We start from the raw sequence: 15,310 nt of genomic DNA, 5'->3' as shown, positions 1-15,310 counted from the left end.
GTGAAAGGTTTTGTAACTCAAAATTGAAGACAGTGTCACCCATTTAAAACAAAATCTGCTGTTTGAAAATTGATCTAAAATTGATCTCTCGCAAAGCTGTTGTTTGAATGTCCCATTGTCACAAAGGTCGTTGCAACATGTCACCAGTCAATGACCCAGTTGTACAATTCGGGGCTAGATTCTCTGGAAACATTTTAACCACCTGTGGGTATGATATTCCTTCTTTTAAATACATTTGTATCTAAAATACCTGCAACTGTTGCTTCTAAGTGTTCAATAGCAGTACTAAAGCTAGTTTGAAAGGTACAGTCAAACCTGTCTATAGCGGTCACTCAAGGGACTGGCCAAAACTGGCCGCTAAGGACAGGTGGCCGCTATGGAGAAAATGTTGATCAATTGACCACGAGTGACACATGTTTTCAGTACCCACTGAGATACATTTTTTTTATTCACCGTTCAGTACACATGTTAACATTAACATAGGTAAGGCACATTTTAGAAATTCGATTGTTGTTCTTTTACTTCTATTATGGGCTTGGAAAAAGAATTATTGTATCTGCCAACTCCAAAATACATGGCTTGCTCGGGCTTCATGTCTGAACAGACCCGAGCATCGCCATATGCATACTCTACTCTTGATCATTCGCGACTGCTTCGCTGCCGGCACACGCGTCACCAACGAGTTTTAATCATATGAAACTAAGTCCTTCGCAGCAAAATGCCACCTAGCTAGTTAAGAACGAAATACATGTTGCTCAGTTGCCACTTACTGTTAGTTTTCGACCGTTTTCAAACATAAAATCGTGGCGACAATTTTCCTTGTCTGTTGTTGTTTGCTTGTCATGATCGGCTTCTACCATTATGCTAATAGGGTAATGAGAGGAAGGTCGCTCTTTTGAGGGCTTTTTTCTTTTAAGAAAATTGCAACAGCCCAAATTTTACATCATAGTAATGTTATCCATATTTAGTTTCAGGCTTTTGGTTAAGTAATTATCCTCAGTGATAGTTTGCAGCAAAATAAATTTAACACACTATACCTCCGCAACAGTGGTGTCTTCCGATGACCTTTATGCTGCTCCGCCATTTTGAAAATCGTGTTTGGGCACATTTCGGATGAATTCCCGGGGAAAACGGAAATATTGGGCCGACATTGAAACAATTCGCGAACTTAGCGCATCAGATAACGTTAGATGTGCGGGTTGTATTTTCCAAAAACTATCGTAATTTTTGCCCAGTCCAAATGCACAGAAATAGTCAAATATGCTACGATGTACAAACGCAAGCCATGTGAAGAAATACTTCAGTTCGCGTCAAACCATGGATAATCTAACAAAGATAAAACATTCTTTTTTTCTTTATCATTATTATCCTGTCAAGTTGAGTTCACATAAACTTGATAACTGCATAAAAAAATGAAGATTTCGAACCCGGCGTGTGGTGGCGATGCGGCTTCCACCGGCGCACATTGCCCGTTATCGGCAGTGTTACTGTACTCGCGGGACCGAAAATCGTCTGGCCGCGACCGCGTTGGACAGGTGGCCGCTATAGCCTAATTCTTAATGCTTATGTCAATGGGAAAAATCCAAGGGACCGACAAAAAGTGACCACTATGGGCAGGTGGCCGCTCTGCAAAGGTGACCGCTAATACAGGTTTGACTGTATATACACTACAAAATGTATGTAAAATTTCAAACATATATCGCCAATTTGTTCCTTGCAGAAAATCATAGAGGAGACAGTCTAAACTCCTCACTGAGTGCCGAAAATACCAAAATCAAGATCTTCATGAGTCAACTTACATGTACTAGCAGGTCTCCTCAGTGAAAGGTTTCATAACTCAAAATTCAAGACACCATTTGAACTCTTGTCAACAGCTGTTACTTTAACATTTTAACTCTTGCAAAGCTGTTGTTTGAATGTACCATTGTCACAAAGGTCGTTGCAACATGTCACCAGTCAATTGACCTAGTTGTACAATTTGGGGCTAGATTCTCTGAAAACATTTTCAACCACCTGTGGCTATGATATTCCTTCAGGGGCGTAAATTGAAGAAGACAGTCTACTCTCCTTCTTTTAAATGTCTAAAATACTTGCAACTGTTGATTCTAAGTGTTCAATACCAGTACTATAGCTAGTTTGAAAGGTATATACACTACAAAATGTATGTAAAATTTCAACCATATATTGCCAATTTGTTCCTTGCAGAAAATCATAAAGGAGACAGTCCTCACTGACTGCCGAAAATACCCTATTAATGAGTTTTAATATAGAAATCTAGGTGCACACCTCCAATTTTGGGTGCAAAAAAAGTGCATATGCCCAGTTTCCCAGCCCTGGACTGTAACATTGTCATGATTTGCTGTTGACAACTACACAAGGGAAAACACATCACTTAAATCACTCCGTTGCATCTGCTGTTCTCTTTGAAACAATACAAATGTAGGCCATAAGTCACTGACACATTAGTATGTCAAGCATCCATTACCGGTAAGGCCATGTTGATTCGATTATATGGATGACATCCTCTGAGAACCCTAAAACTGATGCAACTGTGCAAATAAAAAAAAAAAAGCTGCCTTCATTATAAAATCTATGTGGTCAGGAAGGTTAAGCAAATGGCTAAGGACACAGAGTATGGTATACCATATGATATAATTAGTTATATTCTTCAATTTTCTTCTTCCACATCTTCTTCATCTGACGTTGGAATTGACTTTATTCCTTGACATTAGTCTCCGTTTTCCTAGATATTTTCTTGCAATTTACGGCATATTTCGCAGCTGCTTTGTACGATTCATTGAATGGTCGAAATTCTCAAAAACCCTTTTTTTTTTGGAAACGGACAAAAATGTATGCATGCATGGATGTCATTTATAAAATCGTATCAACATGGCCTACACATGTACAGTTTGCCTGCAGTTTAGGCCATACCTCAGGCAAAGTTGTAGACCATCATCATTTCTGTCTGTTATAATATCATAGAGTATCTTTGACACTTTCGCTCTATATGTTATAATGTCTTGCTGATCCGTTGGATTAGAAATAAAATGTAAATGGAATTTTATATATGCCATGGGTTCAGGTCCAGACTTAACGTACGTTACATGTATAAGTTTGGACCTGGAACTGAACACCTGGACTTGAATCTGCACTTGAACCAGAACATAAGTTTAGGTATGAAGCACTACTTAGTATACATACAAAATTTACCTGGTATGTTTTTTCAACCTCCTCAGACTGAACTCCCTGCAGTTATAGCCGACTGGTTCAAAGATATTTGGTATTCATGAGCGATACTTCGACTTTACGGTTTTGTGATAATGTGTTGTTTACGACCAAGTATCATTAACAAGCCTATCAGGTTCCAATCCATAAAACTGTGTGATCTGGCTAGTACGCGCTTAGAAGTGCAAACAGACGACAAACATGTAGCTTTTGTGCCTCATTGTGTCGTGTGTAACCCTGCGTGAGGTTAACAGACAAAATCAAAAGGATGACTTGTTACACATTAAGTTAAGTGAGAAAAATTGAGCTGTTTCAAATTGCTGTTTCGTTATTGCTGCAAGAAATGAAAAAGGAATATTGCCAGGGGTTAGCCAACATGGATTTCATTGAATATATTCTGAATGCATTCATTATGCACAACAGCTGCATATCAGGTAACCATGATTTGGTAACCCGATGATGATTTGGGACTCAGTTTCAGTGTCTTCCTACATGTAAATAGAAATGAAACGAACAGTTACCTGTCTAAGTTGAATGTAAGGCTTGGATTTTCCAAATTCCCAGTATTCTCAATTCTAGAGTGACTACATACTGTTGTCTATAACATCAAATAGAGCACACCTTGAATCTATAAATAATGTTAATATGTATACTACAAGAGTCTACAGAAATGTGCCTGAAAAACAATCAATGCTGAAAACTGAAAATTTGCAACATTTTTCAGTACAAAGAAACACTCACACATCCATACAAAAACTTACATGTATCATTGCTTCAAAAACAAGTGTGGTGTCAATTATGTTTTTGCTGGCCTTAATTGGTAGGTAAACTTTTATGCTCAGGATGAACAAAGTGATCATGTCCCCAAAATTGTATTGAGAAAGCCCCTCCATATCTTCCATCATCTCTATTCACATAAAAAACTAAGCCTGTCAAGAGCGTTGCTAGGCAACATGACGTGTGTCTATTTACCCTGAGGCTTCGATAACGACAGGACTAAACCATTTCTGATCAGCACGGGGGTGAGAGCATAGAGGATGGGATTACGCTAATCTTTTTCTGTAGGCGTGTAAGGGAGAAAATTTGCCAATAACCTTTGGCAGGATACTTGTTATGTAATCATATGATCATGTTTTCGACATCACAGTCTTTCACATCTTCACTGGAATGTCTAAAGATCTACATGTACAGCCTTATCTTGAAGTTGTGCTAAGATAGATGGTCATACAAAATGTCAAGCTACTCAAACTGCTAACCCTGGGTTAGCTCTTACTTCAGCCAATCATCCAAAAGGGTATCTAGATACTTAGAAATTCCAGTTATCTAACAGAGCAAAGGTGAAAATAATTATACTTCTTTACAAATCTGATCATGAGATTTTCAGATATGTTTGTTAGAAATATCATTTTCTTTCAGTTTAAACTAATCAAATAGGGTTGTTTTATAAATATACATTGCCAAGTGCAATGTACGTCATACATGAACAAATGTACAACATTTCTATTAATGATTATTACATATACTTCTGCCATGACCATTTGCCAGGAGATTCAGTGTTGATTTGTTTAGTTGGTAGTTTTGAGCAATTATCAATAGGATACGAGGTATACAAAATGGGCTTAAAATTACCATTTTATCTAACCTGGGTGCCATCCTCCGTAGTAACCACTGGCTCGATCTTTTAGCTTCCGTGGTTAGCAAGCGAAAAGATTGAGCCAGTGGTTACTACAGAGGATGGTACCCTGGTTACATTTTATCATTTTGTCATATGTATCAGTAATAATTTTGTACACATTTAGAGCTTTCTGAAGATTGCATTAGTCACACTTCAACACACCAGTAGTAATTTGTTAGAAAGGCACTGTAATAGTTATCTTCCATCACTCCAGACCATACAGGGTTCAAAATACATGTATGCAGGTATCCATGATGTCCATCTGTACCTAACACACACCAGTTACATGGTTATTATGGGTACAAATTTAAATTGTATGACAGTATGTGGATTTTTGCATACATGTAGTGTTCAATATGCAACCATTGCCACAGACTAAAGAGCTTTTGAAATTTGCTGAGTTCAAGAACCATCTATCACTATCAGTGTACCAAAAGCCTGGACTAAGACACTTGAGTAATTCCTAAATCCTTCATTGCACCATCCGGCTCTACAACAAGACAATTAATAAGTAGAAACATCAGCACTTAGCCGATACATGCACTTTGTGATGGCATAATCATGAATAGATTTTAATTGTGCAATGGTTTCCTAAATGTTTTTAAGTAACTAATCTATGTTACGTGAAGTGTAACAAGTCATTGTTTTAATGTGTATATCCTCTGTACATCCTCTGTAATAAGGATGTAATTTGGGTGTTGTTGTCTGCAAGATCCTTACTGAATAAAAACATTGATTGATTAGACTTAGACATAAGACTCTAGAAGAGTGAAACTTGTTACTGTTACGTGCAGGCCTTGGGCACAGTGACAAGTCAGCCAATCTAATATAACCAGCTGTGCTGCATACAAATGTACCTGCTGTGTTTTCCTGCAGGGCTGTTATATACTGTTAAGTAATACGCATGGAACAGATACAGATCAAAAAGTCTTCAGGAGGCCTCAGTTATGGCAACCCTGCAACAGGCTAAAACGTTTTTATCAGTAACGTACCGAAGTCCTGTGACGCACACTGGCGTACAAAAACGCAGCTGCGCTAAGTGCTGTGTTCTCCCATTGCCATATTTGGCATTATCTCAGATTGGTATAACTGTAAGAGACCCTGTGACAGCATTGAACTACACCTTATTTATAGTGACTGTCAGGAATACTTTACCTTATCATCTAAGAATAAAATGAGCAAGTTTCAAAGCCCATGTATCCTCACTCTGGGAAGCCCTAAATCCTATAGTCACTCTCGACAGGAGTTTGTCACTTTCAAGCACAGGTTATATTTGTCAAGAGATATGAAAAACCTGAGGGGCTTTAAAGAGTTAGCACCGTGTGCGACACAAGCCTGCGATCTCGAATGACGCAGGTGTGCAAAATTACAACGCCCCCTCTGCCTTACCTCCCTACGTGTGTGGATACAGGTGGACACACCACTAGAGGAAATCATTCCCACTGGTGACGCAAACTCTCCTTGTCTCTAGGCTCTCCTGGTTTCTCATACACACTATCAAAGCATTTGCCTGCTTCCGCTAATGCTTTTCTTGTCATATCAACACTACACATGCCAATGACTCATAGGGCAGCCTTGAAGGAGCAGGAAACTCTTATTATTTGTTCAACAGAGCTGCATTTAAAAAAGGATTGCTGGTGTTTCATTCATAGAAATTACACTTTTCTTGTGGGTGGCATCACTTCACATGCTCCTGAATCATTGTTTAGCTGCAAAGACTGATTCGTTCGACATTTAAACATGAATGATGTCTATCTATCATACTTTCAAAAGTCACACAAAAGCAGCCTACACATGTACATTTTGTACATGTACATACATCTACAAGTACAACTGATTACAGCAAGGGACATTTCTTAAGACTCTTTATATGTCCAAGGGGTTCATTTGTAACTTGTAGCCTACATGTCACATTGTACATGCAGAAATCAAAGGCACAACATCCTTAAATTCATATCATAAGAATATGACTGCATCTACAACTTTTTCATTTTCCCTTACTTGCCATATAAATGTGTCCAATATAATCTACAAGCTGTAACAGACAAGTTATTGTTAAACATTGCAGTGATATCAACATTTGATGGACTATCATTCTTACATCTTGCAGTTCCCTTCTAACAATGCATAATATTGCCAACAGAAGAAGTTTTGAAAGAATTGAGTTGAAACAGTTTTAACTTAGAGGACATTGACATTCCTCTTATCACAAAGGTCCTCCAGGCACTGCTGATTCATACACATGCCTCCCACAACATGTCATGCGTCCTCTATGTAGTTGAGTGATTGGAAAGGAAAGCACAATTATGACAAAGACGTCATTCCGTCGCTAACGACAGAGTCTTCAGTCATGGGGAAACCGCCTCCCTTGGCAAGCCACAGACGCAGTGCCTCAGCCCACACAAAGATCAATACTTCCTTCTTTAATTACTGGTAATTTCTCCCTTTTTCTTTTATAGTAAACCAAAAACGGAAAAGTCGTGCCTTGATTATGACGTAAAACAGCTCACATGAAGATGCATGGAAACGAATAGTATAGAAGGGTCAATGAGAACAAAAAAACACATTTTGTTACGTTACATAATTACTAATTTCACGTACAGTCAAACCTGTACAAGTGACAACCTCTTTTGGTGGTCCCTTAGATATGTTTGATTTTCATTTTTACTATCTTGGCCTAATCTGACAGAAAAAAATTAGCTCATCTGGAAAAATTAAATTTGTGTTAAAAATGGTTACTAAAACACAACACACAGCTGGGCTAAGTGTGTTGTGTGGGACAATCTACTGCATGACTATTTTATTTGTACATTACACTGAAAGACAATCCATTATATAATCGCCAATCTAATAAAGCATGATGTGGCTTATGAGCACTTTCTTCTATTTTGGCATCACTGACGTTCAGCTATTGAGACTACTTAATGGCAGGAAAGGCGTCAAATCTAGTAGGATTAACTCACATGGTGAATAAGCTGTATATGGACCTTAGCCTGCTTATATTGATTATGGTGCGGTAAGACTATTTTCAGATCGTGACTGACTGATTAGATATTTAGAGAGGTTGAAATATTGCCTGTCTTAAACAGTGTCTTTCCCTGAGACGAAAGCCTGGAGCGTTTCAGGATACAAAAGGTATGTACTCTGCTAATAGATCTGTCTATTAGATTAATCACTTATTAAAATATTATTGTATTTAATGAAAAGAGGACTGTGAAAATATTCTGTGTTGAAGGTTTCTTACCAGTAATTATTTTCAAACCTTTGGTATTTACCATGAAATCAACAGTGACCTCTTGTGGGAACTGCTAGAACTGCAGTGTCAGGGAGGAGAACCTTTAGAACAGTTCACAAGTTATGCAGTGCAGATTCAATGTACCCATTCATTCATTTATTACTTAACACACAAAACAATGTTTTCTAACCTTTCCCAGGTAGATGTGTCCGACAGACTCCACATACACAGGTGCCTCGGGAGGCGCAGACAGACAGCTTTCCGCCGAGGTCCCAATCTGGGAGGCAAAGTAACGACTCAGGGCCTCCAGCTAGGGATTGGGAAAATAAATGTTGTAAATGTTGAACTTTTTACGGTGGTTAAATTTTTTTTTGTGGTAACCTCATATTTATTCCTTTGTTTTCTTTATACAGGGTAGGTGGGCTCAATGCTTAACACACTGCTTTACAGGCATGCTTCACTAAAAAAACTTTTAAGTGAAGCACGCCTGTAAAGCAGTGCGTTAAGTGGTTTAAAAAAACACAGCCAAAATGCTCGTTCTGTCTTCTGCCCACCTACTCCATTGTTTAAAAATCCACCACAAACACTTCATTTTCTTCCTACCACAAAATTAAATTCCTGCAAACTTAAGGCATTTACAGCAATACACATTTGGTTTAAAAAATCAAGTACAATATATAAGCCATAAGTAGTTATTTAGCCTTGGACAACAAGAACCTTTCAGTTACCTTTTCCATGTTAGCCACCAGTTTCCCATAATGCTCCTTTGGAAGAAGCTGCTTTTTGACAGCCGGCAAGTACATCTGCAAAGTACAGGGATTGAAATTAGCTAATTGCTAACCCTTATCAATTATACTTGATTTTAATACGACACACTCAACATTACATGACCTTTTGCATGCTTACCCGTAAGTAGGCTTCAGTTTGATTATTAAACACCAAGGCTCACAAGTTTGAAGAAGGTCCTTATCTTCTTCACATGCTGATTTTAATACCTTTACCACCATAGTGCTGTGTGAATCATAATCTTACCCATCGCAAGTAGAAACTTGCTATAAGCTGTGATTGTGAAAAAATGCAAATATACAGTGTCAAAACAAAGAAAGCATTACTGTGAAAGGGTGTTAGGGTATTTACTCTCTGCTGGCATGTGAGTATGGAATATATTGGGCAACAAAGAGTCGCACATATATATGATATACATGTTACAGTGTAGAGAGTGTTAAGCTATGCAGCAACAAGAAAACATGACATAGGTCATCTTGTACTTGAAATCTTGACATAAAAAAATATATGATCAAATCAAGTTTACCCACAATTGTGTAATAATCATATTTACAACAAAAAGGAAATGTCTACTTTGTAAAAAAAGCTGGAGTTTCTGGTAGCCCAACCTGCATGCCACTCCTGAGGGCAGCTGCGAAATGTTCCTCTGACTTCAGGATGGAGTGGATGGCCTTCTGTCGGGACTGTTCCAGCTGGCATAGCATCTGGATAAAAAAAGGAGTACAGACAAAAAGTAGTTTCAATACTACATAACTGTAAGATATGGATTTTATTTCAAAAAACGTCAGAACTGTACACTGTTTACGTTTGTGAAGGTTAGACATCCAAGTAAACAATATATAAAGAGAATTCAAACTCTACAACTGGATAAGAATTCAGAGATTTATTTCCGGACGTTTCGAATGACATCCATCACTCTTCTTCAGCGTCACTAAAATGAACTAGCAGAACTAACCAGTACCTATTTACAATAACTAGAAAAAACGGTCTTACATGGCAAATCACACAGTCATGCATAATTGTTTGCAATGCTAACTAGTATGTCAAACATTATACAAGACCCTGTCCTTGGTGCTGATGACCACATCCAACATTTCACCACACGGTGACACCCTGTCTCCTGTATTTTTCTTTTTCGGTGGTTTATTCAAAGGCTACTGAAACTAACCAAGCCCTGTCCTTGGTGCTGAACACAATAACCAACATAAGACAACATCCTCTCCCTGGCCACTTTGCTCACTAAGTGGTTTATTTGACGATTACAGAAACAGACCATTCCCTGTCCTTGGTGCTGAACACCGTATCCTACATTACACCACACCACATCCTGTCTCTGGTAATTTTGCTGCTTTGGTGGTTTATTCAAAGGTCACAGAAACAGTCCCTGGTGCCATATCCGACGTTTCACCACACCCAGTATTTGGTTATTTTTCTATTTCGGTGGTTTATTCAGTGGTTCAAGAAAATTGCCAGGCCCTGTCCTTGGTGCTGAACACCATATCCTACATTATGCTACCATCTATCTATGGTAATTTTGCTCTTTTGCTGGTATATTCAAATCTTACAGAAACAGTCCATGCCCTGTCCCTGGTGCTCAACACCATATCCTACATTACACCACACCCTGTCTTTAGTAATCTTGCTCTTTCAGTGGTTCATCTAAAGCTTACAGAAACAGTCCATTGCTGAGCAGCTTACCTAATCTTATCGCCATGTATACCTTAGGACAGGACATGAACTTTTCATCATTCCCTATCCACTCTTACATAAAATCTTATCTATGATGATGAATGGTATGTCTTTACAAGACCGTCTTCTTGGATACAAATAGACTATCCGTCATTACACAAGACCTTTTCAATGAGAACGAATAGCACACTGAACACTCAAGCTGTCTAAAGTGATGAATCTGCAGTCTAGCCCATCTTACATAAAACCCTGTCTACAATCATGACAAATTGCAAGCTCTAACCGAGTTAAGCTATAAACAGTACCCACATCCATCTTTCATCAAGACCATGTCACATCAAACCAAACCCATCCTTATTCATAAACCCTGACAGTTACTGCCAATAAGGCCATGCATGTTGATTTGATTACATGGATGACATCCGTGCGTGCATAAATTTTCGTCCATTTAAAAAAAGAAATGGGTTATGCTACACTGTAAATCGTAAAAAGCAACTGCAATAAAACCCTCAGAAAATGGATACTGATGTCGTAGAAAGCCAAGGTCAATTCCAAAGTCAAAAAAGAAGTTTTGAAAGAACAAAAATGGCAGTACATGTACGTGTGTCTTGCGGTAAACTGTCCCAGACATTGGGTCCACGGTGATGTGTTTAAAGTGATACGACGTGTTTTTACCTTGTAGTTTTTGACAGTCCTCTCTCCTCTGGTAGTGATGTTACTACAGTCAGCCAGTGTGGTGTTGCTTCGGAGGACGTCAACCACACAAGCCTTCTGGTTCTCCTGACACAGGACTTCTGTTGCTGAGACCTGTTCCTCCATCTTCTCTGGCTGGGTGGTGTCTTTGGCTGAAGCTTCCTCCTGTTGTAAAGAATGAAAACAAGAAAAATGGTGGCTCGCAAGAACACTGTAAGGTCTGGATATTTGGACTGTTTCAAAGATGTTCTAGAAATGTAGAGTATGAGGGCAGAGAGCGAAGGAGGATAGGACAGTATGGGACATTAAAAAATGTGGAACCAAAATGTGGTACTGTAAAAGGGGAAATGTTCATGTGATTTTATGTTGTCGGGGTGACCTCTCCACCACGACATGAACTAAAAACCACTATACTTTTTTGTTCTGCTTACCAAAAGTTCAACTGTGCTGAAAAAACCCCGTACTTTTCCATGTTCAATCACTAAGTCAGTGTTTTTTTTTTGTTATTTACGTAGCAGAATCACCCTGCAACATGAAACAACATAACAGAGGAGAGCAGGGGGCCAGTTCCTGGCCTAGGTACTTAGGCAGGTAGGTTTGAGCAAATGTCAGGAGGGAGAGCATCATTACATGTATGTCGGAATGGAAATCGAGATGCATTGCTGTCAAAGCAGCTACTTCCCCCTTACAAACCTTGGTAGGCGTGTCCATGGTTATCTTATTGAGATTGGCTATGATCTCAGCAGTGAAGCTGGTCTCAGACGGATCCAGGGTACACGTGAAGTCAGGAGTCTCCAGTCGTCCTGTGCTGTCCATGAGAAGGGTGCTGCCAGACGCTGTGTTGGTGAACTGAGTACTATCTGCTGCTGATGCTGTAGTACTAGCAGTAGCTGATGCTGGCTCATGCTGCAGCGTGTTATTAGCAAATCAATGGTTAAAGCATCCGTAGTTAATCAGCCGTTAAACACGATCAAATAGCGTACATTTATTTTGCTTTTACATGCAGTGAGTCAACTGGGTACTGTAGGAATGTTCATTAAAATCAATATTTGCATTGACTACTATTGGTTTTGCTTTCAAAACTTGTACTACTAGGAAATTTGCAGAAAATTATATCATATTGTATCCGGAAGCTTCAGTTACATGTACTTTCAGACACTAGTACTAGTAGTAGTAACCATTGTATAACTAGCATTTAGAAGTTCAACTTCAACATACATGTATAAATGGCTGGTTAGGCCAAGACAGTTGGTTAGTTAGTTTATATTGCAGTGTTTTAAACAAAATGCAATGAGTAAAACATACATACTGAACTGATACGTATTCTGGATCTAGTATACACAACAAAGAAGTTTGAAAATGAGAACTTACAGAGGTATTGCCTGCACCCTGACTGGAATTTGTGGCATTTGTCCCATTGTTGTCATCTTCAGACCTCTGCTTGCATCGCTGGACAAGCAGGGTGGCTGGACCCTCACAGCTCCTAAACACATCATTTCAAATATTTCATTGGTTAACTTTTTCATAAATCAACAAGACATGCCATTCTATTTCATAATCTAATTGTAGGAAGGGAAATTTTTTATTTGGTCTCACAAACTTCTTTTAAAATACTTTAAAAAAGAGCAATCTACCAAAACAATGTCCTTGACCATTGAGTAATGTGCTGCCTTAACATGGTCATATACATTTACATTTACAACTTCATACAAGACATAGAATACATTAAATTTTGATCCAATGCTAATGTGACCATGACATTACTAGTACTAGTAGTAGCCCAAATCTCAGGCTCACTTCGGTAACTCACGTGCAACCCCTCATTTTAAGTTTATTTAACAATTTTTGTTCTTGTTTCTTTACCTTATTTGGGCAGCCAGTTGGTCAGCGGTAACCATGGTAACGTTGATGCCGTTGAGGCGCAGGATCCTGTCCCCCTCCATGAGACATGTACGTGCTGCAGCTCCCTCTGGGGACGGACATGTGAACAGCAGATTCATATGGAGGGCAGGGTTTTACATGTAGCTTGATATTTTTTTCATCATCCGAATTCCCATTGATGAATAGATCCTATAAAGCAGTGTTCTCGCCAGGCCTTTTCAGCATAGGGGCTCCCTATGCTGTGATCAGGACCCCTATGCTGTGTTTCAACCACCATCATATGCTGTGAAAAAATTCTGGTGAGAACACTGTAAAGAATCTTCTTTTTTCTTTCATATTTTTCGTACAAACTTCTATCAATCTATTCAACATTTCTACATCTTCGCTCATGGATTTTTGGCCGTCAAGGTTGAAGGAATGGTCTAAAAATGATTACAATCATATGCAACAAAATTCCGTCAAATGATTGGATGACGGGTGCTGGTTAGAACCCTGATGGAGGGAACATCCACATGTAATTAGATATCAAGGCACAATGTAAATCTTGACATTTTTTTGCAGTGCCTTTACTTTAAATTTGCATCTTTTTAAAACCTCTTTAATACAAATTCACAACAGAATGAATATGCATTGCCAATGTACTACTACTAGTACTGTACTACAGAATTGCTTGAACAACAGGTTCCAAACACAGCAAAAACCTCATATTTCCTGCAATTGTATGTTAAAACACCACAGCTAAAGAAAAATAAATTTATAATTATAGCAGTTATGTATTGTGCCTCAAAAGCAGTAGAAATTTGGTTCATCTCAGTCTGTCTCTGCAAAGATTCCAAAAGAAGAGAGATATTCAAAAGTGTGTCATGATTTCTCATCTTTCCTGTACAGGTGGAAAATAAGGTTAAGTGCTGCAACTTGAAACCCGTGCAGTGTCCAACATGTGTGGTGCTTATAGTGCATAGTGCATGCTTCACAATGATAGCTTCTAGGTTTTGGCCTCAGGTGGTCAACTTGATATGCCTACCTTTATCCACAGATTTGACACATACAGGGTTGGCACTGCAGATGGTGAAGCCGTAGCTGCCAGATTCTTTCAGAATCGTGATCTGCAATGGAAGTGAGGTGAAATAATAATTACAGCGCTCACCAATGAATACAAAATCAAGCCTAAATTCTAACATTCATAGCATTAACATATTTGGTAAATTGCTGTTCCATCGATATCACAGGAGTTCTGTACACATGTACATGTAGGTTGGCATCCACTAGTCACAGGTTTCAGTCAGTTCACACTACATCATGTATATATAGCCTACACCCACTCTTTTTGACCAGTGCAATATATTTCTTCTAATAATACTAGTGTGGCTCTTCTTACATGTTGTAAGCAGGGACCAACGGCTTATTGCATACTCAACAAAGCACTGAAAACCCCTGTCAGTAACATGCACATCAGGGACTTCTAAACAGCTTTTACCTGAAATTAACCAGAGTTTTTTTTAAATATAGGAAACAGTCATATGCCGTGACATGATGTTTAGCAGTACTCTTATGCATCGCATTATGTTAAAGCAAAAATCCTTCCCTTGCACTACAGCAGAGGACTAGTCCAGTGGTATTGGTGTATGTTCAATTTTCAATAGACTTAGTAGTCCTTGCCATACATGTAAGTGCTAAAATTCATATGGGGGTTAGATCAATCTGAACAGACCTGGAATGTTCTGACAGTATAGCAGACATACAAATGAAACAAGCAATAATGACGCTGTTGTAATGTGATCAAGGCAAATCCTCGAACACGGTACCCCCATTTTACGTCTCTTTCGAAAGCGGATGCAAGGATACCCTTCCAATACAAACAAAATTACTGAAACAAACAAACAAACAAACCTGGCGCGGTTGCTCCCACTGCACCTCCCTGTTGATCTTGGGCGGTGGCAGGTTAAACACCTCCCCTCCCGACTCTGGAAGACTCTGCAGTGTGGAGCCCGAGGCCGCAGATGTTAGAGTGGGTCTCCTGGCAGCTAACAGGGACGACAAATACAGTAAACATCATCCCATTACTGGATCAGGTACGCACGATCAAATTCCATGTTAATCACATGGATATGGCTTCAGCATAGCAG

At 38.9% G+C, this 15,310-nt stretch overlaps 1 protein-coding gene across 1 annotated transcript in view; it reads right to left on the bottom strand.

Annotated features, from left to right (window-relative positions):
* LOC136442755 (uncharacterized) overlaps positions 1–15,310 on the bottom strand; it is a 63,799-nt gene that overhangs the window by 47,805 nt on the left and 684 nt on the right. Inside the window, exons 2-10 of the mRNA XM_066439699.1 lie at positions 15,075–15,208; positions 14,209–14,290; positions 13,167–13,272; positions 12,675–12,786; positions 11,997–12,209; positions 11,286–11,468; positions 9,530–9,625; positions 8,864–8,938; positions 8,326–8,445 (exon numbers count right to left, since the gene is read on the bottom strand). Coding sequence (XP_066295796.1) covers positions 8,326–8,445; positions 8,864–8,938; positions 9,530–9,625; positions 11,286–11,468; positions 11,997–12,209; positions 12,675–12,786; positions 13,167–13,272; positions 14,209–14,290; positions 15,075–15,208 — 1,121 coding nt within the window. The remainder of the gene's footprint in view (positions 1–8,325; positions 8,446–8,863; positions 8,939–9,529; positions 9,626–11,285; positions 11,469–11,996; positions 12,210–12,674; positions 12,787–13,166; positions 13,273–14,208; positions 14,291–15,074; positions 15,209–15,310) is intronic.

Source organism: Branchiostoma lanceolatum, chromosome 9 (assembly GCF_035083965.1).
Source record: "Branchiostoma lanceolatum isolate klBraLanc5 chromosome 9, klBraLanc5.hap2, whole genome shotgun sequence".
Classification (NCBI taxonomy): Eukaryota; Metazoa; Chordata; class Leptocardii; order Amphioxiformes; family Branchiostomatidae; genus Branchiostoma; species Branchiostoma lanceolatum.
Note: the sequence above shows the minus strand (reverse complement) of the source record. Positions and strands in the feature narration are given on the sequence as shown.